At 41.1% G+C, this 26,063-nt stretch overlaps 1 protein-coding gene and 1 pseudogene across 3 annotated transcripts; both read left to right on the forward strand.

Moving 5' to 3' along the window:
* Nucleotides 1–2,206: 2,206 nt before the first annotated feature.
* Nucleotides 2,207–22,480, forward strand: Aspa (aspartoacylase). 3 transcript variants are annotated; one of them, XM_055597352.1, is made up of 7 exons: nucleotides 2,207–2,259; nucleotides 4,131–4,388; nucleotides 8,290–8,485; nucleotides 12,578–12,671; nucleotides 15,145–15,252; nucleotides 18,504–18,613; nucleotides 21,825–22,480. In XM_055597352.1, exons 2-7 carry the CDS (start codon nucleotides 4,156–4,158, stop codon nucleotides 22,020–22,022), a joined length of 939 nt encoding a protein of 312 aa, XP_055453327.1. In that variant the 5' UTR covers nucleotides 2,207–2,259; nucleotides 4,131–4,155; the 3' UTR covers nucleotides 22,023–22,480. The 3 variants fall into 3 exon arrangements, with proteins under 3 accessions (XP_055453327.1, XP_055453326.1, XP_055453325.1); XM_055597351.1 differs by lacking the exon at nucleotides 2,207–2,259 and adding an exon at nucleotides 2,528–2,665 and having other exon boundaries at nucleotides 21,832–22,008; XM_055597350.1 differs by lacking the exon at nucleotides 2,207–2,259 and adding an exon at nucleotides 2,531–2,665.
* LOC129669152 (40S ribosomal protein S19-like) lies at nucleotides 9,425–9,902 on the forward strand (annotated as a pseudogene).
* Nucleotides 22,481–26,063: the final 3,583 nt, after the last annotated feature.

The raw sequence follows: 26,063 nt of genomic DNA on the forward strand, positions 1-26,063 counted from the left end.
TGGTTCAAACAGTAGCTGCCATTTTGGGAGTATTTATCACAGTACTTAATTGTTGGGTTTGGGGTGGAAGCCGAGAAACTCCCTTCAGAGACGGAAGCTTAAAATGGAAGCTTTATTTTCTGCCAGGACAGGGAGGTGGCCAGTTAGGGATCTTAACTGCGTTCTGGAAGGGAGAGTGTACATTTATAAAGGATAGGAACACAAAGCAAGGGGGAGCCGGGTGGGCTGTTGCACATGCTCAATTGAATGATGAGACCCAGAATTTAGAACCACAAAGGAATGAAGGCGTGGACAAGCTGCACGTAGTAAATTAAGTCAGGCAACACACTTATGACTTGTGTGACTTATTTAGATAACAGGATAACAGCGATTCTCCTCTTTACATCCTTTACTGGTTAACAGACAAACAGGAAACACCTGAAGGAGGCAGACTAGGAGTTGAGTTCCGGGCCTGGGAACATTAACTCAGTTTTGACCCTGCCAGCGAAATGGGACTTGTTCCTGAGATGGCTGGTTCCAGGAAATTCTCTGAACAGAACGTCTGAGCTCAAAGACTGTATCCTCTTATTGCCCTGTCTTCTGGCTATGTAACACAGGTGAAGGGGAGAACAGGAAAGGCTGTTATGGAGGGAGGCTATCCACAAATGTGACAGCTACAAGAAAATGAAAACATGTTTCTTTGTCAGTAAATGAGAGTGCTCTTAGATAGTAGGTTGCTAAATTATGGCAGACCTTGGATGGCAGTTTAAGAAATAAATTTTGAATAGGATTATTTTCAATTTGGAAAATGACTTCAACAAAATGTCTGAAAAATAAAAACTTATTCATCATGATTCCAGATAGAATACCTACCTAAGACATGAGTATAGTAATCTTTAAGGAAGTGGAGTTCAACTTGAGATATACAGACATAAATGTGTATAAGTCATAATACCCCGCCCAAATTTTTCTCATTCTTAAAAGGGACAAGCAATGGAGTATGGCTCAGTGGCAGAGAGATTGCCTAGAATTATGGAACCCTGGGTTGGATCCCCAGCACAAAAAAAGGGGGGGAGGAAAGAAAGAAAAATAATCTAAACATGAATATGAAATATTTGCCAACAGTTCATAAACACAAATACTCTATCTACTCCCTTTTTGTTCTGGTTGTCATTTATCTCCACCTAGAATGTCATTAAGATAGATGACAGCAATGGGGTCACAGAGAAAGGATGGAATTGAAGCTGTGAGACTAGTTTGATTGCCTGACTCCTGAACAACCACATTATCTATTAGGCATCTTCTTTAAAACATGAGACAGGAAATCTTCTTCATCATATGTCCTAGCTAGTTTCAGCTATCAACCTGGCACAGCTGAGAATCAGGTAAAGGACTCTCAGCTGAGGAAGTACCCAGACTTGACTGGCCTGTGGCCAAGTCTGAGAAAAACTGTTTATTGGTAATTGATTCAGGAGATGCCAGCTGACCATGATTGTACCATCCATCCCTAGGTGGGGAGATCTGGGCTTCATAAGATAGCTAGTTTAGCAGAGGCAGAGTGGGGCAGCAAGCATTCCTCCATGGGTTCTGCTTCAAGTTCCTGCTTAAATTCTTGCCCTGGCTTCCCGAAAAGACAGGTTGTGACCCAGAAGTCACTTTCTTCCCCTAAGTTTGCTTTTGGCCAAAGTACTCCATCACAGCAACAGAAAGCAAATTAGAACATCTTCTCAGAAATAGCCTCTGCTTAAATTAATTCCTCCTATGTAATTTATGGCCCTGGTCTATTGGCTAGCCATACTATAAAGTCAAACATAGCTATTCCTTTGTTTTAAACTACATAATTTTGTTTAAAAAAAATTAGTTATCTCACCAGTCAGGAGGCTAAGGCAGGAGGCTGACACGTTCAAGGCTTCATAAAGAATTTGAAGCCAGCCTTTGCTGGCAAGACCTGTTAACAAAACAAGACAAATTTGTAGTGCTGGAAGTAACACTTTTTTAAGTATTTTAAATATTAGTCGATAGGTGATGACAGGTGGGAAGGATTTTACTCAATGTGCTATCAATTTTCTGAATTCTCAGGAAATAAATGATAAAAGTAGGTAGTTCTTGCCAGGTGCTGTGGGAAGCTGAGTTGGTATTTTGGGAAGCCGGGAGTTAAAACTCTCTTGGAAGTTAACTTGATGTAAGAGCGTGAAAGCCTGTGCTGCTCCAGTTCTAAGAAAATGCTTTCGCTTTCTAAAAAAGCTTCCTGCGGGAGACAAACCACACACAATAAGCAAGGTAAGTAGAGGAACTGCTGCCACTCACTAATGGCCCAGGAAGTTACTCATTTGGACCAGAACAGAAACTTGGAAAATGTGAAAGTGTGCTTGAAAATGCTGACCTGTTAAAATGCCATAAAACTAGCCTCAAAGTTCGAGTCACTGCTGCCTGCCTCCAGTAAGTTACTGAAGCAGCATTTCCAGAGCGACTAGGGCAAAGGACAGAACAAACCACAGATCAGCAGGAGAGGAAAAACACAGCAAAGTGCTAATAATTCACCACGGCTCATTAGAACCACAGGAGCAAAAGAACTGTCCTCTCTTTGCGTTCACCTGATTGTCATCATCATGAAGTGTTTATGTATGCTGAGGCAGAGAGAAAATCAAAGGCTACAGGAATTTTGTCTTAAGCAGTATTCCGATGTGTAAGCAGATTTGACGTCGTATTATTTCTGCATTATAATCTCTTTTTTAAAAAAAGAACTGAGACTATGGCTTATTAAATATTATGAAACATTTTATATTTCCATCATGTATTGTTTGTGTGTGTTGTGATTCTACAGTGTGTTAGCTGTTTGTGTGAACACAGAAAGAGAAAAATTAGAAGTTCAGAAGAGTCCAAAAATAAGATAGCCTGTTGTCCTGTGGCAAACAGTAGCCTTAATGAAAAAACATGGTTCCCGGGCCTAGCTTTCTTTATGTAACTGTGGAAGCTTAATAGGGCTGCTTATTGTTTCTTTCCTTTACTCTTGCAATGAGGATGTCTGTCTAACCCATTATATCTTATAAAGTAAATTTATGAATAAAAAAAAGCAAATGGCTGTAGGGAAACATAGATTAACCTGCCCTGTATAATAATTGCTTTATTGTCCTTACCAAACAACCTAGTGTTGCTAATGTAATACTTCCTGTACTTTAACATTCTTAGCTTTCTGGATAATTGAACATGAACTCAAGTAAGATTTGGCTCAGAATTATTTCTCCAAAGCTATGTAATCATCTGATTCTGGATAAGTTCCCCTAATAAGACCTCGTTTAGAACAACACATTCCAGAAGAGAGTCTTTGATGCCAGGAAATAAGATCATGTCTGCATAACTTGTATGATATGGTTAAAATAAATGTATTATTATATGTGTAATATATGCATATATGTTGTTTTGTGTGTATTATGTTGCAAGATAAGTCACTTTTTAAAAATAATTTATTTCATTCATTATTTGTGTGTGTAAGAGAGAGAACAGACACACATATGGAGGTCAGAGGACAACCTTTAGTAGTTGGCTCTCTCCTCAGGGTAGAAAGCAAGATTGTTGCCCGCTGCACTCTGCCCCCTGTGCCACCTGCCAGTGACTGTGCTCTTGTGCCTCTGCATGCTGAAAGAAAGGACCTTCTTTTCAAGAAGAGGTCTGAGCTTGGCTGTTTTTAAAAAGAGACTCAAATGCCTTCAGATTTTGAAAAGTGCCTTACTCACTTCAGAAATGGTTTTAAATGTCAGTGGAAACATAAACATTGAATAAACCACCTTGTTATATTTGAGAGGATTGGGCTTAATGTGGTATTATTTTATAAGTAATCATTCTGAAATGAAAACAGAATTTTTATAGCAGGCAATGAAAATACAATTGTACTTATATCTGCTGACCATCCGAGGGGGTTAGAAGTTAACAGCTGCCTCTCTAGTTGATCCTTGCATATTTTAATCCAAATATGGTAAAGGGAGGGGCTGCAGAAGGGAGTGTCCATAGAATAAACAGGCACAGAAGTTGTGACAGAAACAATTGTTAAGTACTCAAGAGAGTTCTGTACTTTTGCACTTCTCACTCAGATCTAAACTTGGAAACTTTTCTGAGAAGTTGAGTCCTTTGACCTCCTTTCTTCTAAATTGCAGAAATCAGACCAGACTATTTGGTAAAATGACCTCTTGTGTTGCTGAAGAACCTATTAAAAAGATTGCTATCTTTGGAGGGACTCATGGAAATGAATTGACTGGAGTGTTTCTTGTTACTCACTGGCTAAAGAATGGTGCTGAAATTCACAGAGAAGGGCTGGAGGTGAAACCATTCATTACCAACCCAAGAGCAGTGGAGAAATGTACCAGATACATTGACTGTGACCTGAATCGTGTTTTTAACCTTGAAAATCTTAGGTAAGACTGTGTTCTATGTTCTATGAGAGCGTATTTGGGTGGAACGTGGTCGTCATTGGGAGAGTGAACATGTAAATGCTCCTCCCAAGTGGTCTCATCCACACGTAGAGCGTCTGCCGAATAAGATCACTTTCACTTTTAATCACACTGCATTGTGGGCACCCATGTGCTCTGTTGTAAACTCAGAAACTAGAAGAGCACCAGGCCCTTCTAAATCTTCTCTGATTTGTATGCCATCCAGTATATGGTGACAAATAAGAAAGATCTTTATTTGTGACTTGAAAGACGCAAATTTAATAATCCTCTGTATTAAATTTGTCTTGGGGTAACATATAAAAATCTAAATTACTCTCAGAAAGTAAAAATAAATTGCTGTTTGGTCATTATACCGTTTTGTGGGAAACTCAGCACTCTGCTTCTTTGTAGATGTGTTTGATAAAGTTCTAGCTGAGAAAATGATGGCATTTTGACTAGTATTTGTTGACTGAAAGCGTGAGTAGGCATCCAGAGAGCATCAGGTCTGTCTGTGGTCTGGGGGTAGACATGCTTATCTCTAGTAGTGGCTTATCATCACTGAGGAAATGAGGGCTGGAGACACTTCCTCAGGCCCTTCTGGATTTGGATCACAGCTAGTGTGTGTAGTCACCACTCTAGGTCGGTAATAAAAAGTCATTTTTACCTTAGTCCAAATCATAGTATTTGTTATTGTCAATGCCTCTAGGTGTTTTCTTAGTTAGCATCTTTTTTTTTTTAATTTAAGTTAAAAATATTGTTAAACATCTGCTAGGTGTTGCGGATGTAAAAGCTGAGTACGCAATAATTTTTACCCCAGGTGGTTAGTAGGCTGCTAGCTAAGGCATAAGGCACGGGGGAGCAGCTGATAGCTTCTTGAGCCCGCTTTCTGGTTTTAATGTACTAGGCTAGGTGAGGTTATTTTCATGCACATATCTAAACTCTTTTAATTTTTATTCTGAGACAAGGTCTTACTAAACTAACCAGGTTGGCTTTGAGCTCGCTCTGAACTTTTGATCCTCTGCCTCACGCTGTCAAGAGGCTGGGAGTATAGGCCTGTGTAAGCAGACTGTGCACCTGCTTGCTGATACATGCTAGGTTGAGTAAAGAGAATTCTTGGGTCCAGTCTTACTACAGAACAAAAGAAATGTAAATAAAACAAATTTTGCCTTTACAAAATATTTGTTGTCCAAGTGGTATTTTATATGCCAAATAATTTTACTGGCATAATTTAAATTTCAGAAATACTTTATCTTCGTGATTGAGGTTACAACAGGACAATCAATGTTTATTTACCTAAAATAGCTATTATCTAACTAATATATTAAAAGTAATATTTATTGAAGAATGAATCTTTTAACCTACATATCAACCTCTCAGGTAACTCTGAAGTAGACTGGGGTGAGTTTTCTTCCTGGGAATAGCCCAGAATGGCCTCTCAGTGACTGTGACACTTTAAGTTGGGTTCACCTTCTGTTTCTTAGTCTTTACTCTTCAGAGGCTAGATAGCCCTGTCTCATGATAGTTGTAAAAATTATGAGATAAATAAATCAACAAACCCCTCCCATGTTGCCTTTTCCTAGATTCCATATTTCAACAGTGTCACCGAAAATCCCTTTCAGAAGCAACTTTAGAGCCTTCTCTGTTCTCCAGCCCCCTTGTCTGGTGTGGTAACTCCTCCCACACACTCTTTACAAGAATTCCACAGAGCAGCCGGCCTTCTAGCACAGGTCTGTAATCTCAGCTGCACTGGAAGCCGAGGCAGGGCAAGGCCAGCCTGGGCAACTTGTCAAGATCCTGCCTTAAAATAAATTAAATAAATAAATAATAAGATAAAAATAAATAAATAAAATGAAGTGGGCTGAGGATGTGTCTCAGATGGGAGAGTGCTTGCTCAGCATGGAAAAGCCCTGACTTCTCTCTGTACTATAAATATATTTAAAAAGCTCCACAAAACTAGCAGCTCCACAAAGCTAGCCTTCCTCTGCAGGTGGGCAGGATCTAGAGGCTCTACCCACACCATCTTGCCCCCGTGTGTTCTTCATGTGGCAGCCGCAAGACTGACCCGAGCCTAGAAATCTTCTGCCATTCCACTCTTGGAAGTCTACTTCAAATCGCCTGTCCAGAATGGACCTAAACAACCTACTGTGGCAGCACAGCAGTTGTAGCAGTGCGGCTGTACATGTCCTGGGCAAGGTCTGCTGCTGTGGAACTCTTCCAGTGGTGACCAGACCCAAGCGTGGGGATTCGGAGTGCCCACTATCTTCCAAACTTAAGCCCTTGACTCTGAGCATCTGAGTGGGTAATGGTGCCATTTACCCAAATGGAAATAAACAGGTTCTGGAGTGACCTCGTGAACTAATGTAAAGGTCTGTGGAATGTGTGCACGCGTGTGTTGCATTCACATTAAGACTGGTGTTTTGATTGCAAATAGAAACTCAAGAACGGCAATCTTAACAAAAAGGGTTTTTTGTGTGTAAACTGTGTCCAAACGTAAGGTGGTCCCGGGCCGGTGCAGTAGCTACCTGATGTCACCCATGCTTGAGCTTCTCTATCTTGCACTTTTTTCTTCCATATTTTTTTTTCTTTGCTTCATAGTCACAAAATGGCTTATGCACCTTCTTGATTGCAGATATGATTTTCAGGCAGTAAAGGCTCTGGTATAAATTCCTTAAAAATAGCCAGGTAATAGAAATATATGGAGTTATGTTTTAAAAATTGTGTCATTGAGAGACTTAATAGAGAAGCATAGATTTAAGTCATTATCATGTATAAAACACTCTCATGGTTCTATTCCATAGAAACTGAGAGGCTGATGAAGTGCTTTACTTGGGTGCAGGCAGTGGTGACGGGAGAAGAAAAGGAGAGGCAGCAAGGGAAAGAATAAAAACAATGAGTAAAGTAATGAAAAAAAAAAAAAACTTCATGAATTCTTGCATCTGTGAAAGAGTACATTTTGTTCAGACAGCCCAGGGCCTGTAATTCCATCTGCTTAGAAGGCTGGGACAAGGGCAGTCCTCCATCCTGGGCCACAGAACAAATTCAAAGCTAGCCTGAGAAAATTAGCAAGAGAGTCTCGAAATTCAAAAGAACAAGGAGGGCGTCTCGGGACTGTAGTTCAGTGAAGACCCTTAACTAGCTAGTTGAGGCCCAGGGTTCAATCTTTAGCACTGTTTTTTTAAAAAAAAGTAACAATTGTAAGATTGTCAGTGGTAAGGAGAGGATGGGCAGAGACCTACCTGAGAGTATAGTGATCACTGATCAACCCTTGTTGAAGAGAATTTGTACAAAAAATGCATATAAATATGTTTCTGATTCACTAGCTGCTCCAAGTTTTCAGTTTCAAATGCCCAGTACAGACACACACACCTGAGTTTGAGGCCCTCTTTGCACTGGAACACAGTGGTGGGGCGATGGCCTTGCCCCAAAGGAAATCAGCACTGCACGGGAACCCCAAGTGCTTACAGAAGTAAAGGCCATATGTATTCAAGATTAAAGTCACATGGCAAATTCTGTTTGCAAAGCCTGCCTGCTGCCAGCCACATAAGCAAACCTACCATTTTATAAGCCCACCACTGCAGCGCTGGGCCTGTGAAATCAGCTGGACAAAAGTATCCTTGTTCATTTGCAGAGTTTCAGATAGGTTGTCACGACCCTTGCAGATTTTTTCTTGAGACAGGGTTTTTCTGTGTGTGGCTCTGGCTGTCCTTCAGAGATCTGTCTGCCTCTGACTCCCCAGTGCTGGGAACAGAGGTGTGCACCACCACCACCAGGCCTCTCTCTTGGATTTTTAATATACAAGGTTTATAGCTGGTTCTTTGTGTACTGTTTCTGTTGTCTATTTTTGTTTTCATAGCCATATACATTGCTAATCCTTTTCTTTCTACAGCAAACAGATGTCTGAGGATTTGCCATATGAAGTGAGAAGGGCTCAAGAAATAAATTACTTATTTGGCCCAAAAAATAGTGATGATTGCTACGATGTCGTTTTTGACCTTCATAACACTACTTCTAACATGGGCTGCACTCTTATTCTTGAAGATTCCAGGAATGACTTTTTGATCCAGATGTTTCACTATATTAAGGTAATCTCAGTGTTGTTGTGTTATCTTAGGATCATTACTTTTACGTTATTGAAAGATATCGGGAAGACAGGACAAAGAGAAATGGATTGCTTTCCATAGCCAAATGAGAGGCTGGATGACACTATACAGAGACAGTGGTGACAAAGAGAAGAAAGTAAAATAAACACAATGAGTAAAATAATAAAACACCTGTGATACCTGAATTTACAAAGTTATAAATTTTATTCAGATGGCCACCAAACATGCAATATTTGGTAAAACCAAGTAAAATTAATATCAAAATTTAAATGGTGCAGTTGAAGCATCTCAATTGCAGAGGAAGATCATTTAGAGATCACTCAGTGTTGACTAGAGTTCTAGGATAAAGAGACTTGGCTTCCTAGCATCTTGCCCTTGGCCCCATTAGGTTTCTATGCACTGACACACTTATGCTCTTCAGTGTGTGTTTCATGAGTGCATCAAGACTCCAGCCTTGGCAGCCAGGAGCATCCTTGCGCTCACTGGAAATGCAGTTGAATGCTGAGCATTACTTATACTCAGCTTCAACATGAGGCTCAGAAATATGCAGAATGAAAACTTCCACCATCCAATGTCTACAACTAGAGAAAAATTTGCTAGAATAACAACCAAATCACAAACACTGAATTATATGTTTATTTCTATATAATAAATATTCTTTCTTCCTGGGAGCTTGTATGACTTAATAGAAAGAATTTGATGCAGACAGCTGGGAAAACCTGAGTTCAAATCTTGACTTTCTCATTCATTAACCTTGGATAAGAGTCATCTCCCAAAACTTTGCTTTCCTTATTTTGTTAAATGGCATAATAACACTTAACTCCATGTGGAGGCTAAAAGCCTTCAATGAGTTAGAGTAGACAAAGCACTTAGCTTAAGATGTAGCCTCTAGCCACTGGCTGGCTCCATGGTGGCCACAGGATGCCTGGAGTTACTGTAAAAGATTTTAAACAGCAGGAGATCTTCAGAGCTTTGGCAGCCTTCCTCAAAAATCAGGAAGCCTAAAGCTCCCAAGATAATGGACACAATCAAGCTGGCCAGACATCAAGGGCTTACGCCTATGATGAGAGCTGGTTCTACACACGAGCTGCTTCTGCAGCATGACACCTGTGCCTCTGCAGTGGCACTGGGCTTGGCTCCATGACCAAGATCTGTGGAGACAGCAGAGAAATGGTGGGAGACCCAGGCACTCACTTCAGCAGAGGCTCCAAAAGTGTGGCTCATGGGGTCCCTGGAAAAGACAAAAATGATGGAATGGGCCCAAGATGGGAGACACAACAACTCAGGAACAAAGAGATCTGAATAATATCACCAGACAGATGGCAGCTGCCAATAAGAAGCATTTAGAACCAAGGATGCTGGGATAATAAATTGCCTCATTCGTTTTTGTAACTTATAGTTAAGGTTAGCTGTTTTTCATTTCCCTTGAGTTTTGACAGTAACTACTTAGTGATTCTGGTGGAAGACCACAATGCAGCTCTCCCTTTTTCATTGAAGAGAAAGTTGGAGTGCTTTAGTTACCATACATGAACTTTTGGCTACTTTATTGTGTTCTTTTTCTTACCTTCCTACATCACCCCTATCCCTTCCAACTTGCAAACACTAGGTGGAGAGAAGGTTACAAGACAAAGGGAGCATCAGTATCTCCAGACTTCTTTCTACTAATGAGGGTCATCGTGTTCCTTGGGGAAATTTTAATCTTAGTCATAGGATATCTCCAACCAGCAATCCAGCAAACAGCAACAGGAGCAAACAACAACCAGCAACAGCAACAAGGGCAATGGCTGGCAGCAGTGGGGCAGGTGGCAACCACTGCCTCTCTTGGGGTGCTGGCATTTATAGACTCTCTGAAGAGTCCCCAGAATTCCAAATGTAAACTATTTTCAGCTGGCAAAATCATGCCCCTGCTAGAGCACCTGGCAAATCATCCAGCTGCTGTGGACAATCTGAAGCAGCATATTCCACACCCGAGATTCAAACAAAAACATACTCCCATAACATTTCTGTTTTTTAATTTAATTTTTTTAATTTATTCACTTTACATCCCAATTGTTGGCCCCCCCTTGTCTCATCACAATTCCAGCCTCCGCTCCCCTCCCACCCACCCCACCCCCCGCTTCCCTGGCCTAGTCCCCAGAACAGGGGAACCTTCTTCCCCTACCAACTGACCCCAGCCTATCAAGTCTCATCAGGACTGGCTGCATCCTCCTCTTCTGTGGTCTGGCAAGGCTGTTCCCACCAGGAGGAAATGCTCAAATAGCAGTCAACAACACCAGCAAACTAAATAATCCAATTTAAAAATGGGGTACAGAGCTAAACAGAGGAATATCAAATGGCCAAGAAGCACTTTAAAAAATACTCAGTGTCATTAGTCATCAGGAAAATGCAAATCAAAATGACTCTGAGATTCCATCTTACACCCATCAAAATGCTAAGATTAAAAACTCAAGTGACAGCACATGCTGGCAAGGTTGTGGAGAAAGGGGAACCCTCCTCCATTGCTGGTGAGAGTGCAAACTTGTACAACCATTTTGGAAATCAATCTGGCACTTTCTTAGAAATTTGGGACAGCTCTAACTCAAGAACCAGCTGTACCACTCCTGGGCATATACCCAAAAGATACTCCACCATATAACAAAGACACTTGCTCAACTATGTTCATAGAGACTTTATGTTCCTAGCAGCTTTATTCTTAATAGCCAGAAACTGAAACCAACCCATATGTCTCTCAACTGAAGAATGGATAAAGAAACTGTGGTGCATCTACACAATGAAGTACCACTCAGATATTTAAAACAATGGCAACATGAAATTTGCAGGCAAATAGATGAATCTGGAAAAGATCATTCTGAGTGAGGCAACCCAGACCCAGAAAGACAAGCATGGTATGTACTCACATATAAGCAGATATTAGCAATATAATACAGGATAACCATACTACAATCCACAGACCTAAGGAAGCTAAACAACAAGGAGCACCCTAGGGAGGATGCTTAGTTTTCATTCAGATGGGCAAATAGAATAGACACTGGACGTGGTTGAAGAGAGGGAACAGGACCGGGGCTACCATAGATGCCCTCGGAAAGACTCCACCCACCAGGGGACTGAAGCAGATGCTGAGACTCACGGCCAAACTTTGGGCTGAGTGTAGGGAGTCTTGTGGAAGAGTGGGGGGTGGGAGGGGTAGAAGGACCTGGAGGAGACAAGAGCTCCACAAGACGACCAACAGTGCCAACAAATCTGGATCCAGGGGTGGGAGTGAGGGATCCTGTGGAGACTGATGCATCAACCAAGGACCATGCATGGAGAGGATCTAGACCCCCTGCTCAGATGTAGCTTGACAGGCAGCTCAGTCTCCATGTCGGTCCTTGGTAAGGGGAGCAGGGGCTCTGTCTCTGACATGGACTCTGTTGGCATTTCTGTGTTTCTAAAGAAACTAAAAATTCTCACTATGTGAAACCATATAGCTTATAGTTAGTTATGAAAGCCTAGAGGCTAGTCCAGGTGTGGTGGCACAGACTTTTAATCCCAGAACCCAGGAGGCAGAGGCAGGAGGATCTTTGTGTGTGAGAGATAAATTTAGTCTACATAGTAAGTTCAAGGCAAGCCAGGGCTACATAGTAAGACTCTGTCTCAAATAGAAAAAAACAGAAGTTGGGTAACCCAATATCTGTAGAGATCTGGACCACGGGTAGTAAAAGAATTTAAGAACTAAGACCAATACTCTGCTAAATAGTAAGAGCAAACAAAGATAAAAGCAAAAGTAGCCAAATGTGTTCAGAAGAAATATTTGTTTCCTATTTTTGGTTTGTACACTGGGTTATTATTTTGTGTACATTTTGCCCATATAATTTGTTTCATTGCCAAATAAAAGCTAATATAATTTGATTTATATGTAATTCATTTGTATGTTTTCAAAGCTATAGCATTAAGCTTTAGAGAACATTTTACAAGGCTGTGTAGCTAATGTTAAACTATGAAGTAAAGCATATTGAAGGGACTATTGACTCGGTAGCAGCCAAGAGAACAAAACATTCTTTGCATACTAAGAAAGATGTTTTCAATTCTGTTCAGACTTCCTTGGCTCCATTACCCTGCTATGTTTACCTCATTGAGCATCCTTTCCTCAAATATGCAACCACTCGTTCCATTGCCAAGTATCCTGTTGGTAAGTCATACTTCCTGCTGCCTCAGGTAAAGAAAGTACAGCTTAACTGAAACATAAAGAGCATAACTTAGTTAATCTTATAACTATCTGGTAAGCAGATTAACTGTAGACAAGTCATAACCATACCTAATTTCCTGGCTTTCTCTGAGCAGAACTCTGGATTTATTTGTATTATTTCCTTTGCTGTAACATTCAGACTTTCCAGTTAGTCTGACATTCTCCTCATTCCCAAAACTCAGTGGAACAGAACGTTCTATGGATGCTTCTCCGACCTTCCCCATGGTTATTGCCAGAATGTGCATATTCCATATGAATCTGTATTAGAGCACAATACTGTGCTAGGTCCTTAGGATGTAGCCGTGAAGAAGACACATAGTCTTACCTCCCAGAGCTCAGTGTCTAGTGAGAAGATGAGGCTGTAAGCAGATAATTATCTGTAGTGGTGAACTGCCTAGGGCAGCTCCATTCTCTTTCCTGGGAAGCCTGCTAAGAGAACTAATCATACACAAATTATCTGTACACCACACTGTAAATAAAGTTGTTAATACAACTTAAATCTGTTAGATCTCAGATGTTTTAACCAACAGTAATTTGAAAGAGTTGACATATAATATAAGCAAATGAAATTTTTCAAAAATAGCTCTGACGCCAGGTACTGTGGCACACGCCTGTAACCCCAGGACTCAGGGAGGCAGAGGAAGACACATCTCTATGAGTTTGAGGACAGACTGATCTACAAAGAAAGTCCTGGATAGTCAAGTCTACACAGAGAAACCCTGTCTCGAAAAACAAAACAAAAAATAGTTCTGACTATTCAAATTGATTTTTTTGTTACATGGCTAAAATAATTAATTATTATAGTTAGAGTACTATACCCAAATAAGCATACATAATATAAGCTAAATATCCAATATTACATAGTCTAAATAAACCAAAGTGTGGCCTGAGTAATAGAGTTCTTGCCTCATATTTTAATACTTCAAAATGGATAGACAGGCAGGCAGGCAGACAGGCAGGCTGTCAGATAGATCCACCATGCCACACTTCGATTTTCCCCAAAGACTATATAGAAGACTTTGTCCTGCAGATAACCTGAACATTACAATTAAAATTCTATTAAAGCATCTTACTTTGTTAGCTCTCAGAGGTTTAACCAAAAGGAATGAGTGGTCAAATAACATAATCAAATGAAACAGTCATTTAATAATAATATAAATTATAACAGTCAACATCATGAGGGCCCAGTCTTCTCTTATTTTTCTGTTTCACAATCTTGACTGTGTCTGTACAGTGGTTACAAGATATCCACTGTAGTTCTAAATATCATATAACAATATTTCATTACATAGAATCTCAGGTCTCCCCTACACATCCTTTACTTGGGACTCTTCAGTCACTGGAGTGGTAGAATTACTATAAGCATCTTAAGCTATTCCACACCTACTCTTGAGCTGAAAACAAAGTACTTTTACCCTGAACTGTGGATACCCAACCAAAATATTGGTTCTGTTAGATTGAAGAAAGATTAATTTGAGGTGGACAGTTTCTCCCATAATGCACAAACATATCCAGAAACATATTTTTGCACCATTGTACAAATTATTTTTGCATAGACCAACACCCCTGATATCACATATGTAAAGAAAGGTCTGTTTGTATGTATAAGAAAACCAAGCACAAAATTTTTATGTGTAGATAATAAAAAATACAGTAAATTTTAATAGATTTGGAAATAGTGAAATAAGTGAAAATAAGATGAGGCGAAGGAATCTACGAGTTGGATGGGATGGAATGGGGTATGCGGTATTACAATTTGCAAATAGTTTAAAGAATGGAGAAGAGGGTGGCTGAAGGAGTGATTCTGTGGGAAGTGGACAGAAGGGGCTAGATGAGGGATTTAGGGAAAGATTATTGTGTGGGGTGAGGATGGATGCCTAAGCAGCCACTGGAAAGACGTGATAGTGTAGGCACAAGCTTTGGGGGATAGAAGAAATGAAGATAATTTTATAGAAGACAAAGAACATTGCACCATCTTACCAGTAAGATGGAAATAGTGGCAAGAGTGTTGCTAAAAGGCCATGTGACTAAGCCCGAAGCTTAGTTAGCTAGACTTTTGATTGCACAAGCACACTTCTTGCTGCTAAAGTAACTAGAAAGTCTGTGACAATTTATCTTTGCGACCACCTGTTACTTGCCAGCTTCATTTGTGCTACATCTTTCACTAGGTAATAAGTTTTTAATGTTTTGACAATACCGAAGGAAATATAAAAGAAAGAGGTGACCCTGACTTCTTACTTCAGCACAGCTTTGTAGGTTTCTGTGTTCTGTATTTACTCTGTCCTTGTCTCTATTATTTTTAATGAGATTAAACAGTCATAACACTGGGATTCTAGATCTTTATATTTTAAATGTTTAATTTTTCAACATATTCTACTATGTGTGTAAAAATGACTGTGTCTCCTTCCGTACATAGGTATAGAAGTTGGTCCTCAGCCTCAAGGTGTTCTGAGAGCTGATATTTTGGACCAAATGAGAAGAATGATTAAACATGCTCTTGACTTTATACACCATTTCAATAAAGGTGAGTGGTGGGTGGCAGTTGTTTCCTTGTGTTTGCATACACGGCTTAACCGTGAGTGGGTGTCTCTGTGTAGAACTTACCCACTTAACACTGAAATAGTAATGAGAATCTAGGCCATGTTTGTCACATCTATGATCTTGTCTAGCTCTCTCTGTCTCTTCCTACCGCTCCTTTCTGTTTCCAAAGTCTTACTACATAGCCCAGGTCAGCCTCAAACTCTCAGTCCTCCTGCCTCAGTTTCCTAAGGGTTGGGAAATTGTGTGCCACAGTCAGTTCCTAAATGCTTTCTGAAGATTGCTTTTTACTTCAACGATTTCTCAGGGAAAGACCAATAGGCTCATTCAAGAAAGACAACTGTCAAATAAAGCTCTCAAATAAACTAATTTCCCTTTCCCCAGTAATTTCTATTTTAAACAGCAAAGACAGATGAGGCCCACCCTGCTGTGAGGATCTAGACGGTAATGGATATTGTGGAGGAGAGACATTTTCTCCAGTAGGATAGCCACTTGTAAATTGTCCATGCGCCTGTAAATTACCCCTCACCAGGCTCCTGTAAGCAACCCTAACGAAACTCAGTGTATTAGAAGAAAGACACAAAAGGAGAAAGATCTAACTGAGAAGCAGGAAGAGATGGACAGGAGTGGGAAAGGGACATGGGAGAAGAATGGAGGGTCAATATGATCAAAATATATTACTTATGCATTTTAAAACAAAGCCCATCACTGTGTATGGCAAATATATGCTAGCTAAAACATAGAAAAGACTAGGGAGTTCAAGTGTCCAATAAACATAAGATGCTCGGCATCATGAGTAAGCAAAGGAGTACAAATTCAAGTGACAGACTTTTCACTTATTAGATTAAGAAAATATTCAAATCTGATAACATTTCTGATATTAAATTTTGGCAAAGTGTAGAAAAAGAAAATATGCTCATTACTTTCTGCTTTACTTTTGGTAAAGACCCTTTAGAGGATAATTTTATTTTTGTTTTATATTCTTTTTCATATTCCATTATATATATATATATTATTTTGCTTATCTGTTGTTTGTATGGGGAAAGGAGCATGGCCTATGGTATATGAGCATGAGTACGTTACTGTGTACTTTAGTGTCCTGCTCAAACACCCTCTGCTTCATCCCTGTAGGACAGGAGCTCTCTCTGAACCTGCAGCTAGGCTGGCAGTGCCTTCAGTGCTCTGGGTTACAGGGACACATGGCCACATGGCTTTTTACTTGAGTTCTAGGATCCAAGTCTTCATGTGTGCTGAGCAAGTGCTCTTACCCACTGAGCCTGCTCTACATCTCTAGCATGTCCTTCTTAACATGCACACATCACATGACCCAGCAACTCCATATCATAAAGAAGAGCGATCACACGCATATCTAGTGTGCTACATAAGGACTGACTATTGCAGCTTTGTCTCCAACAGTAAAACAATGGAAATGACCCAACTGTTCAACAGCTGTGAAGAATTCAATAAACTAAAATTGGACACTCTTCCAAAAAGTTAATTTTTAAAAAGGAAGCTGTTAATTTTGAAAAAGTAAGATGGCTCAGCAGGTATCAACATTTGATCTGCAGGCAAGAGGACCTGAGCTTGAATCTTTAACACCCACATAAAAAGCTAGGCATGGCTGACCATGCCTGTAACCTCAGCATTGTGGGGCAGGGACCACTGAATGCTGAGATCTCACTGGCTAGCCAGCCTAGCCAAAATACCAAGCTTCCAGCTTTGCGAGAGAACCTGTCTCAAAGCAATAAAGTAGAAAGTGACAAAGGACAACACTCACCATCCTGCTGTAACTTTCACATGCATGTGGGGGCACACAGCCACACACACACACACACACACACACACACACACACACACACACACACAGACACTAGCAAGCAAGCAACAGACCAAGGCATACAGTAAACAAATTGACTTTAAAAGTAATAGTAGTAAGCTAAGTCTGATGGTGCATATCTGTAATCTAAGTTCTAGAAAGGCTGAAGCATAAGGTAAATGAATTAAAGACCAACCTGGGCTACACAGTGCAACTTTGTCTTTAAAATAATTATCCCATTGTATGTGTGTGTGTGTCTTCATATACACATAGAAATTATGAAAAGCATATATATATATATATATATATATATATATATATATATATATATATATGAAAAGCTTAGAATAAAACACACTAAGCTATAATCGAGATTGCTGAGAAAAGGGCTAAGCCAGGCTAATTTTTAGTTACAGTTAGCAACAATATGTTTATGTTATGTCTGTAATTAACAGCTGGGTGGTAACTGGTGAAGAGGTGGGTGGGTAGATCTTCTGGACCTCTGCTCATGTAATAAATCTAAAACTGTACTAAGAAGTACAACAATTATAGGACAATTTGCTTTAAATTAAAAAAAACTTTAAACTTTAAAACTTTTTTAAAACTTAAAAACTTTAAAAGTCTCGGACACAGCCTATGTAAATAATTCCGTTTGGCTGTGTGGAGGAATGTGCAGTGCTGATGATGTGACTGTGGGCATCTCAGGCTGTGGCAAGAAGTGTCCCTTAGCCTCAGATGTGCACTGTGGGTGCTCACAGGAGCTTCGGTACTTGGGAGTCCTTCCACCTTAAAAAGGTCATGAAAACTGAAAAATCAGTTCTCACTACCTTCATCTGAGGACAGATCTATACTGTCTGGTAGAAAGGTCAGAACATATGCACAGCAGGTCCTCAAATACCAAGTGTGAAACCATAGTGTGTTAAGAAATGATACATCCCAGTGGAAGGCCACAACCCTGATGGAAGACATGGTGTCTTAGTCATATTATAAATTTATGGCAGAGCTCTTTCTTCTGACATTTCGTGACTGTGTTTCTTCACAAAACCAACCAGCAAGCTATCTGGCTTCTGCCATAAATTTATCCAAACTTTCACTTGACAGATAATGAACCTGAGCCTGCAGATGGCCAGCATGTTGCTCAAGAACACACAGCTAGGAAAACCAGGAGAAGAGGGCCCAGCAGTCCTGAGTGTTCTAGCAAACACTGATATGTGTATCTTCTGTGTTTGCCTCTGTCTATCACAAATTTCTGGGAAGTGTACTGACGGGAGCGTGTTTGGCTTCTCAGTGTTTATGAGCCTCCATCCTTGACTTGCTGCCCTCTTCCCTTCTTGTTGTTCTTCCTTCTGCAACGTGTCAGCTCCCCCTCCCCCTTTATCTAGGACATCTCTTTTTAGCACGCATCTCATTTCTTTCCATAGGAAAGGAATTTCCTCCCTGTGCTATTGAAGTCTATAAAATAATGGAGAAAGTTGATTATCCAAGAAATGAAAATGGAGACGTTGCTGCTGTTATCCATCCTAATCTGCAGGTAACATTTGTTTCTTTGAAATATTGAAAATAGCTGAGCATGGTGGCTCATGCCTGTAATTCCAGCACTCAAAGGCAAAGGCAGGCAGATCTCTGTGAGTTAGGCACCAACCTGGTCTACAAAGCGAGTCCAGGACAGCCATGGCTCTATTACACAGAGAAACCCTGTCTCAAAAAGAAGAAAGAAAAGTAAAGTAAAAGTGGAGATAATAGTATCCTACTTTGGGGTATAACTTGACCATTCACACAGCATGAGCTTATGCACATGAGCTTATTTATTAGTAAATAAGTATTGTGCATCAGTCTGCTTTCCATTACTATAATGAACTAAACAACACAACTAATAAAGAGAAAAGCCTTATTTCTGCTCAGCATTCTGGAGGTTCCAGTCCAAGAGTAGCCACAGTACTTCGGAGCTGTGGCAGGAGCGTGTGATAAGTAAATTAATTGCACAAGCAAAGACATACAGTGACTGCAGGACAGGACCTCAGTACCTAAGAGATTCTCACAAGGAGACACTTCTTAAGACCCACATCTTTTCCTAACAGCACTGGTCTAGGGACTGAGCCTCTAACACCTGGACCATGGGAGAGACTACCCATCCCAAACTGTGGCAGGGAGGGACCAAGCCTCCTGTCAGCACTCACTACATACAGCGTGTGCTAGCTCTAGGGGACATCTGTTAGTGTGGCCTATGGTCTCATGCACTGATAGTCTGGAAACACTGAAGGTCCGACATACTCTTTAGAAATGACACTAACAAGATGTTGTAACCTCATAAGGAGGGGAGAGAAGCGTCCAAAGAAGACTTCTGGAACAGAAAAATCCTACCCATGTGCAATGGGTGAGGAAAAGTATATACATTTTGTTTTTTTGTTTGTTTTTGCCTTGTATTTTTTTGACCATGTTTCCCACTGTGGCCCACCTAGGCTGGCTCAAAGTCATGCTCCTCCTATCTCACTCAGCCTGACGAGGTTGGCATTACAGTAGAGTGTTTCCACACCTCAATCTAGCTTTTAATTCCTGAGCCCTTACACTCTTTCCCCCTTCCCATAGTTTTTCATTAAGTTATTTATTTAATCACTCTACAGCCTGATTGAAGCCTCCTCCCTCCTATCCTACCAGTCTCACCCTCACCTCCAGGAACATATATTTAAAGGAAAACTATTATTTGTGGTATTTAATATGAAATGTGTACAAAAGTTTCTATTCTTTCATAAATCTGTGAGTACAACTCACAAAATCAGATACTTCCTATTAAAATCTTAAGGTTAAAAGAGAGAGAGAGAGAGAATGGCATTGCGGTACATGCTAGTAATCCCAGCACTTGGGAGGCTGATGCAGCAAGATTTGAGCCCAACCTAGACTAATAGGAAAGTTTATCTCCAAAAGAGAGAAGCTAGGAGGAGAGAAGGAGAGAGTGACAAAAGGGAAAGGAAAAACCAGAAGTGTCCCATAGATACACAGCTATGATGACAGGCCTCCAGCTAATGACCTTTGCAGCTGGCCACACCGCTGACCCCTTCCTGGACTTGTTTTTCTGGGACATTCCTGCCATGACCCTCTGACACTCCTTGGAATCCCAGTGCCACACCTTGCCTGATTTAATCAATAATGACAGAGTGAAGGAGCTCCCAGGGTACTTAGGAGGCTGAAGTCTGTGGAGGTTGAAGGAAAGGCAGGGAAGAAGAAAGGTCCAAAAGCTACAACACCCACTCCCCAGGGTAGAACCTGGAAGCCTAGAGGTGAAGAAGACCTGGAAGGCCATCTGTATAAGGCCTTTAAACCTCGGGTACACGTTACCTACAGAGCTTTCTTTTTTATTGAGAATAGATGCTTCTCTCACACAAAACGTCCCAACAACAGTTTCCCCTCCCTCCACTCCTCCCAGCTTCCTCCCACCTCTCTTCTCCCCAGATTCTCTCCCCTCCAGTCCCTTCATAAAGGAGAGCCTTCTAAATACAGGGCCAAGAATCTCAGACAATCGACATTATTGCCTGAGTATTCATGTTTGAAAACCACTGACCCAATTCAAATCGCTACTTTAATGACTCTAGTCAGCCTCATAAAGCCCACAAATTCAGACCTATAGAGCACATCCTGCCTGTAGCTTCACGGGTGCTGAGTAGAAACCAAAAGGAGCCATGAGCAGCTGTTTTCAAAGACAGAGTGTGGTAAGTTCAGGAAATACAGGCCAGCTGACAGTGCCACACCAGCCTCAGACACAGGACTGCTCAAGTGTATTTTCACCAGTGATATCCTTCAAAACTTCAAAAGTAATCCTGGAGAGGCTGAGAAGACTGGCTGAGGGCAGTAACCAACTGGATCCCTGTCGGGTCCCAAAAGTCAGGAGAGATTGTTAGAATTGCTAGACCATAAGGAGCGGCTGGAGCCAGGTCTGGTGGCATAAGCCTGGAATTCCAACTACATGGGGAGCCTAAGCCAGGGGGAGCGCAAATTAAAAAGCCTTCCTCGGCCACAAGATGAGTTCGGGCCAGCTGGAGCAAATGTTTAAAAAAAAGAAAGCTTGAACTGTAGCTCAGTGGTAGAGCTAGCATGTACAGTACTCTGAGCTAAGTTCTCGGCAGCCTGCACGTGCACGCATGCGCACACAGCTTCTACAAAGCAGATTCACGGGTTTGTTTTCTCCGTAAAAAATCGGAATAGCTACTAAGCCTGTGCTCCCTGAGATCCAGAGAACGGTTTTGTGTTTCTGAGATAAGGCTAGCTCCTCTCACAGGGACAAGAGCATGTTAGCTGCCCAGGTGATTCTGAAGTGCAAGCAGGACTGAGAAAAAGTACTGTGGGCAGCTCTTCTCAATCCCTGGCAGTTTATTCACAGGAAGATTGGTGTTCAATAGGCCTCAGCAGGGGGCGAAACTCTACTTTTCTAACAGACTTCCAGATGCTGCTGCTGCTGCTGCTGCTGCTGCTGAGAAAGGTCCCAGGCTCTGCCCAGGCCTAGAGAACCATCTTAGCCAACTCCCAATGCTTGGCAAGCACAGCGAAGCCTGAGGTGTTCTTGGTGCCTATAGTTGGAAGCATTGGTGTTAGAGGGTTCACATGCTTCTCAGGGCATCCCTTTTGTGTCTCTTTCTAATAGAGAATGCCTTGTTTAGTCGACAATATTAGTTATCTACAATCTGACAGAAAAAATTAAAAACAAGAGAAAAAGCCAAATGTAATTTATGTATTTTGATGTTTCCTGGGAGGATCAAGACTGGAAACCGTTGCACCCTGGAGATCCTGTATTTGTGTCTCTTGATGGAAAGGTTATCCCACTGGATGGAGACTGTACCGTGTACCCAGTGTTTGTGAATGAAGCTGCATATTATGAAAAAAAAGAAGCATTCGCAAAGACAACTAAACTAACACTCAATGCAAAAAGCATCTGCTCCACTTTGCACTAAAAGATCACTGAAGCTCACAGTTATAAGGAGTCTTGCAAACCTCTAGGTCTCTGTAAGCTTCCGTAAGAGCAGGGGAGAGCTGCCTTATTCTGGTGCCTTATTCTAGTTCTTTTCCTCAGCATCTGGCCCAGTGCCTCAGCAGTAAGAATCGAGGCCAGCTTCTGAAAGGAAATAATAAACTAATGAATGTCTTTCTAATGTATTTCGATGCACAGTAGCTAATTGAGGCAAGTGTGCTATTTTCTGTATTGCTCTTTATACATTATATCCTGGTGGATTAACACTGTTAACCTTCACATTCAGAGCATAATATTGAAATACATGCAACTTAACATACAGTGAGACAGACTGAATGTATATTTTCAAGCAATTCATAAGTGCTACTCAAAACTAATAGTACAGACTTGGTACTTTAAAGTTCTGGATGACGACAGTATATTAAATGTCCATTCTATAAACTCCGGCAGTGGCTGTGATATCTGAAGGAGGTTCGTATCTGTCTACATATGAGATGTGAAAGGAAATGTATGCTGGGTGTAAGGGCGGTGCATGAATACATCAGGAAACAGACTCCTCAAGACGCTATTCATTGTTCTTGATGTGGAAACTTTTAAAAACATTGCTTGCAGCTACCATCTGTCATTCTGAGAGAACACAGTCACCCGGCACCATAACCAGGGTAGGAGGGTCTGGCCTCTGGTCTAGAATCCACCACCAGAGATGGTGAGGACCGGAAACAGAGGCAGTGGGCACTAGTGCAAATGTGTCCAAACTGGTGACTCGGGATCACGAGCACGTGTTTTTACAAGTTTTTCCATGTCAAGTGACAAATCCCTTCCCTTTCATGAGCCTCCTTAAAGGACCCCTGCTGAACCCTGTCGCCCTCCCCTTCCTGTCCCTGCAGGACCCTCACCTCCCTTCCCTCCTCTCTAAAGCCACAGCAGTCATATAAAGAACATTTTTATGCTGTGATTTGGACCCAAGGAACCCACATTTATGGATTCAACATATTTATGAAATAATACTTTGGGGAGCTAGAGAGATGGCCCAGAAGTTAAGAGCACTGGCTGGTCTTCCAAAGGTCCTGAGTTCAATTCCCAGTAACAATATGGTGGCTCACAAACATCTACAGTGGGATCTGGTGTCCTCTTCTGGCCTTCTGGCACACATGCAGGCAGAAAACTGTATAAATAATTAATAAAAAAATCTTTAAAATAATAATGATAATAATACTTCGAGGCCAGACTGGCCTACAAAGCAAGTCCAGGACAACCAAGGATACACAGAGAGACCTTGTCTCAAAACACCAAATAATAATAATGCTGGAGAGCGGCTTAGTTGGTAAAGCCTCACCAGGCAAACATGAGGATCTACGTTCACTCCTTAGCACCTAGGTAAGAAGCCAGGCACAGTGGAGCACAGCTACAGTCTCAGTGTGGGGAAGTAGAGACTAGCAGGTTCCTGGGCACGCCGGCCAGCCAGTCTAGCCAAGTCAATTAGCCCAAAAATCAGAAAGAGACTACTCAAAAAATAAAGTGGAGAGTAAATGAGAAAAGATATTTAGCATGAACCTCTGGTCTTCACAGTTATACACACACATATGAACATATACACACAATAATAATAAATTAACTGAAATAGATATATAAATACAGATAGAGAGGTACCAGTCAATGTGAGTGATTCAATGAGTGTCCAGTATACACACACACACACACTCTATTCATCCAGAGAAAACCTATTAAGCCTGTCTCAGCCCATACTCATTGTAGTCAACATCTATTTTGTTCCTTGCCAAAATTAGTCATTGAAATATATTCTTCTTGCTAAATGTCATAGTTAAAATGTGGCATGTCAATCAGCTTCTACAAATGTTGGTGAGCTATCTGTCTCACGTTGTTTTGTTTGTTCGGTTGGTTGGTTGATTGGTATTTACTTTCTCTGAGCCAGTTATTACAGAGGTAAACTACAAGAGGTAGACTTTATTCTTCCCTCAAATTTTAATTACAAAAGTTAAAGCAGTTTAGATTGCCATCGTCTTAGTTTACAGATTATTTCTATTAAGTCAATTTTTTCTTGATTCAATCTTTATAGTCTTCATAATTTCTGATTATATGAGATCTTATCTACTGTCATGATACCCTGAACAGGTGCTCTCTAATTAAATGTGATTTTTTTTTCACTTTTACAGCATTTACTGATTTGGTTAGTTTGTGTATGTGCAGGTGAACATGCATACAAGCCACAATACATATGTAAAGATCAGAGGACAACCTTCAGAAGTGGTTCTTTCCTTCCATCATGTGGGCTCCAGGGATCCAATTCAGGTTGTCAGCCATGGCTATAAGCACCTTTACCTCCTTAACAACATGTAATTTTTTTTATGTGCATGAGTATTTTGCCTGCATGGGTGTCTGTGTGAGCCTGATGCCCTTGGAGACCAGAAAGAGGGTGTCAGATCTCCTAAAAGTGAGAGTTGTGAGCCACTGTGTGGGTGCTGGGAAGCAAACCCAGGTCCTCTAAAAGAACAGCCCGTGCTCTTATCCACAGAACTACCTCTCCAGTCCTCTGTAATATCATTTTAATATATATATTAATTTATTCTATACATACTGCTGTGTGGTTTCACCCATTTTCAGCTATATTTTATTTTTATTGACTCTGTAACAATCTACATATCCACCCAATTCCCTCATCTATAAAATAAGGATAATCATAATAATGCCAACTCCTGGTATCATTGTTAGGATTAAGCAGCTAATGAATGCTAGCATTTAGCTCAGTGCCTAGTGCCAAATATGCATTTTGTTAGTTATTCATGGTTAACACAAAAGGCCTTTCATGGTCTGCCTGTCCCTCCCCACAACCTCCAGATTCATCTCTTCTTTCCTTCTCTTTGTCCCAATGTCCTTCATGTTGTTTTATTCCTCTATGCCTTCACTCAAGCTGATTCTTCCTCTAGAATTTTCTCTCACCTTCGTGCAACCCCCACTCCCACCCCAAACTGATCTTACCTTTGGTTCCTTCAAAATGCAACTCAGCTCTCCTTGTGTACAAAGCCCTTTGAATCTCCCTCTGTCTCACCTGGTTGCCCCTTTGCCCTCATCTCCTGCCATCCAACCTTTACAATACAGCATTGTCTTTGTTAGTGCCTACATTATAGAATGTGCCAAGAAAAGCTGGTAGAATATATGTATGTGTGCATCAAACATCCCTTCTTTACCCAGATGCATTGCATCCCACCAATGTCCGTGCTTTTCATGCTCTTTCCCAGGCACTTCCCTTACTCCTGGGAGAAACTCATTCTATTCTGTCCTTCAGGCTTGGGAAGGATGGCAGAAAAATGGGAAAGTGCTTCCTTGCCAGACTATAAAAAAACAGAAATGTTAATGCTCAGTAATGCCCCTATGTAACCTTACCATGGCTTTTCCTTACCCTGGGTGTAAAATCTCAAAGCCTCACCATGGCCAAACAAGCCCTGCATGCTCTGGCCTCTGCCAACTTTGAGCTTCATGTCACTTGGCCCCTTGCTCCAAGCAACTGAGACACAGGCTGTGTTCCCCAGTCCTCAGGTACAAGTTTCCTGCAACCTTGGGCTTTTCCAAATTGTTCCTCTCCTTGAAAGCCCATCCCCCTATCTTGAGTAGGTTTTTTATTAATAAACCACCATGTCCAAAGCAACTTGAGGAAAAAATGTTTTATTTCTCCTTACAGTTCCATGTCACGGTCAATCATTGAAGAAAGTCAGGGCGGGAACCTGCAGGAACTAAAAAGGCTGCCATGGAAAAACCCTGCTTATCAGCTTGCTCAGTCTGCTTTCCTCCATCGTCTGTGAGGCATGGTGCTGTTGATCGTGAACATGATCAACATGATCATTGATCAACAGCTGCCCAATGGGCTTGCTTACGGGCCAATATTATGGAGGCAGTTTCTGTATTGATGTTCCCTCTACCCTTTGTCAGGTTGACATAGACACTAGCCAGCACACACGCCAGCTCTTCCCAGACCTGATGGTGCTTGTTTTGAATGTGACTTGGTTTA

This window comes from Psammomys obesus, unplaced genomic scaffold (genome assembly GCF_907164565.1).
Source record: "Psammomys obesus unplaced genomic scaffold, mPsaObe1.curated_primary_1811, whole genome shotgun sequence".
NCBI classification, from domain to species: domain Eukaryota; kingdom Metazoa; phylum Chordata; class Mammalia; order Rodentia; family Muridae; genus Psammomys; species Psammomys obesus.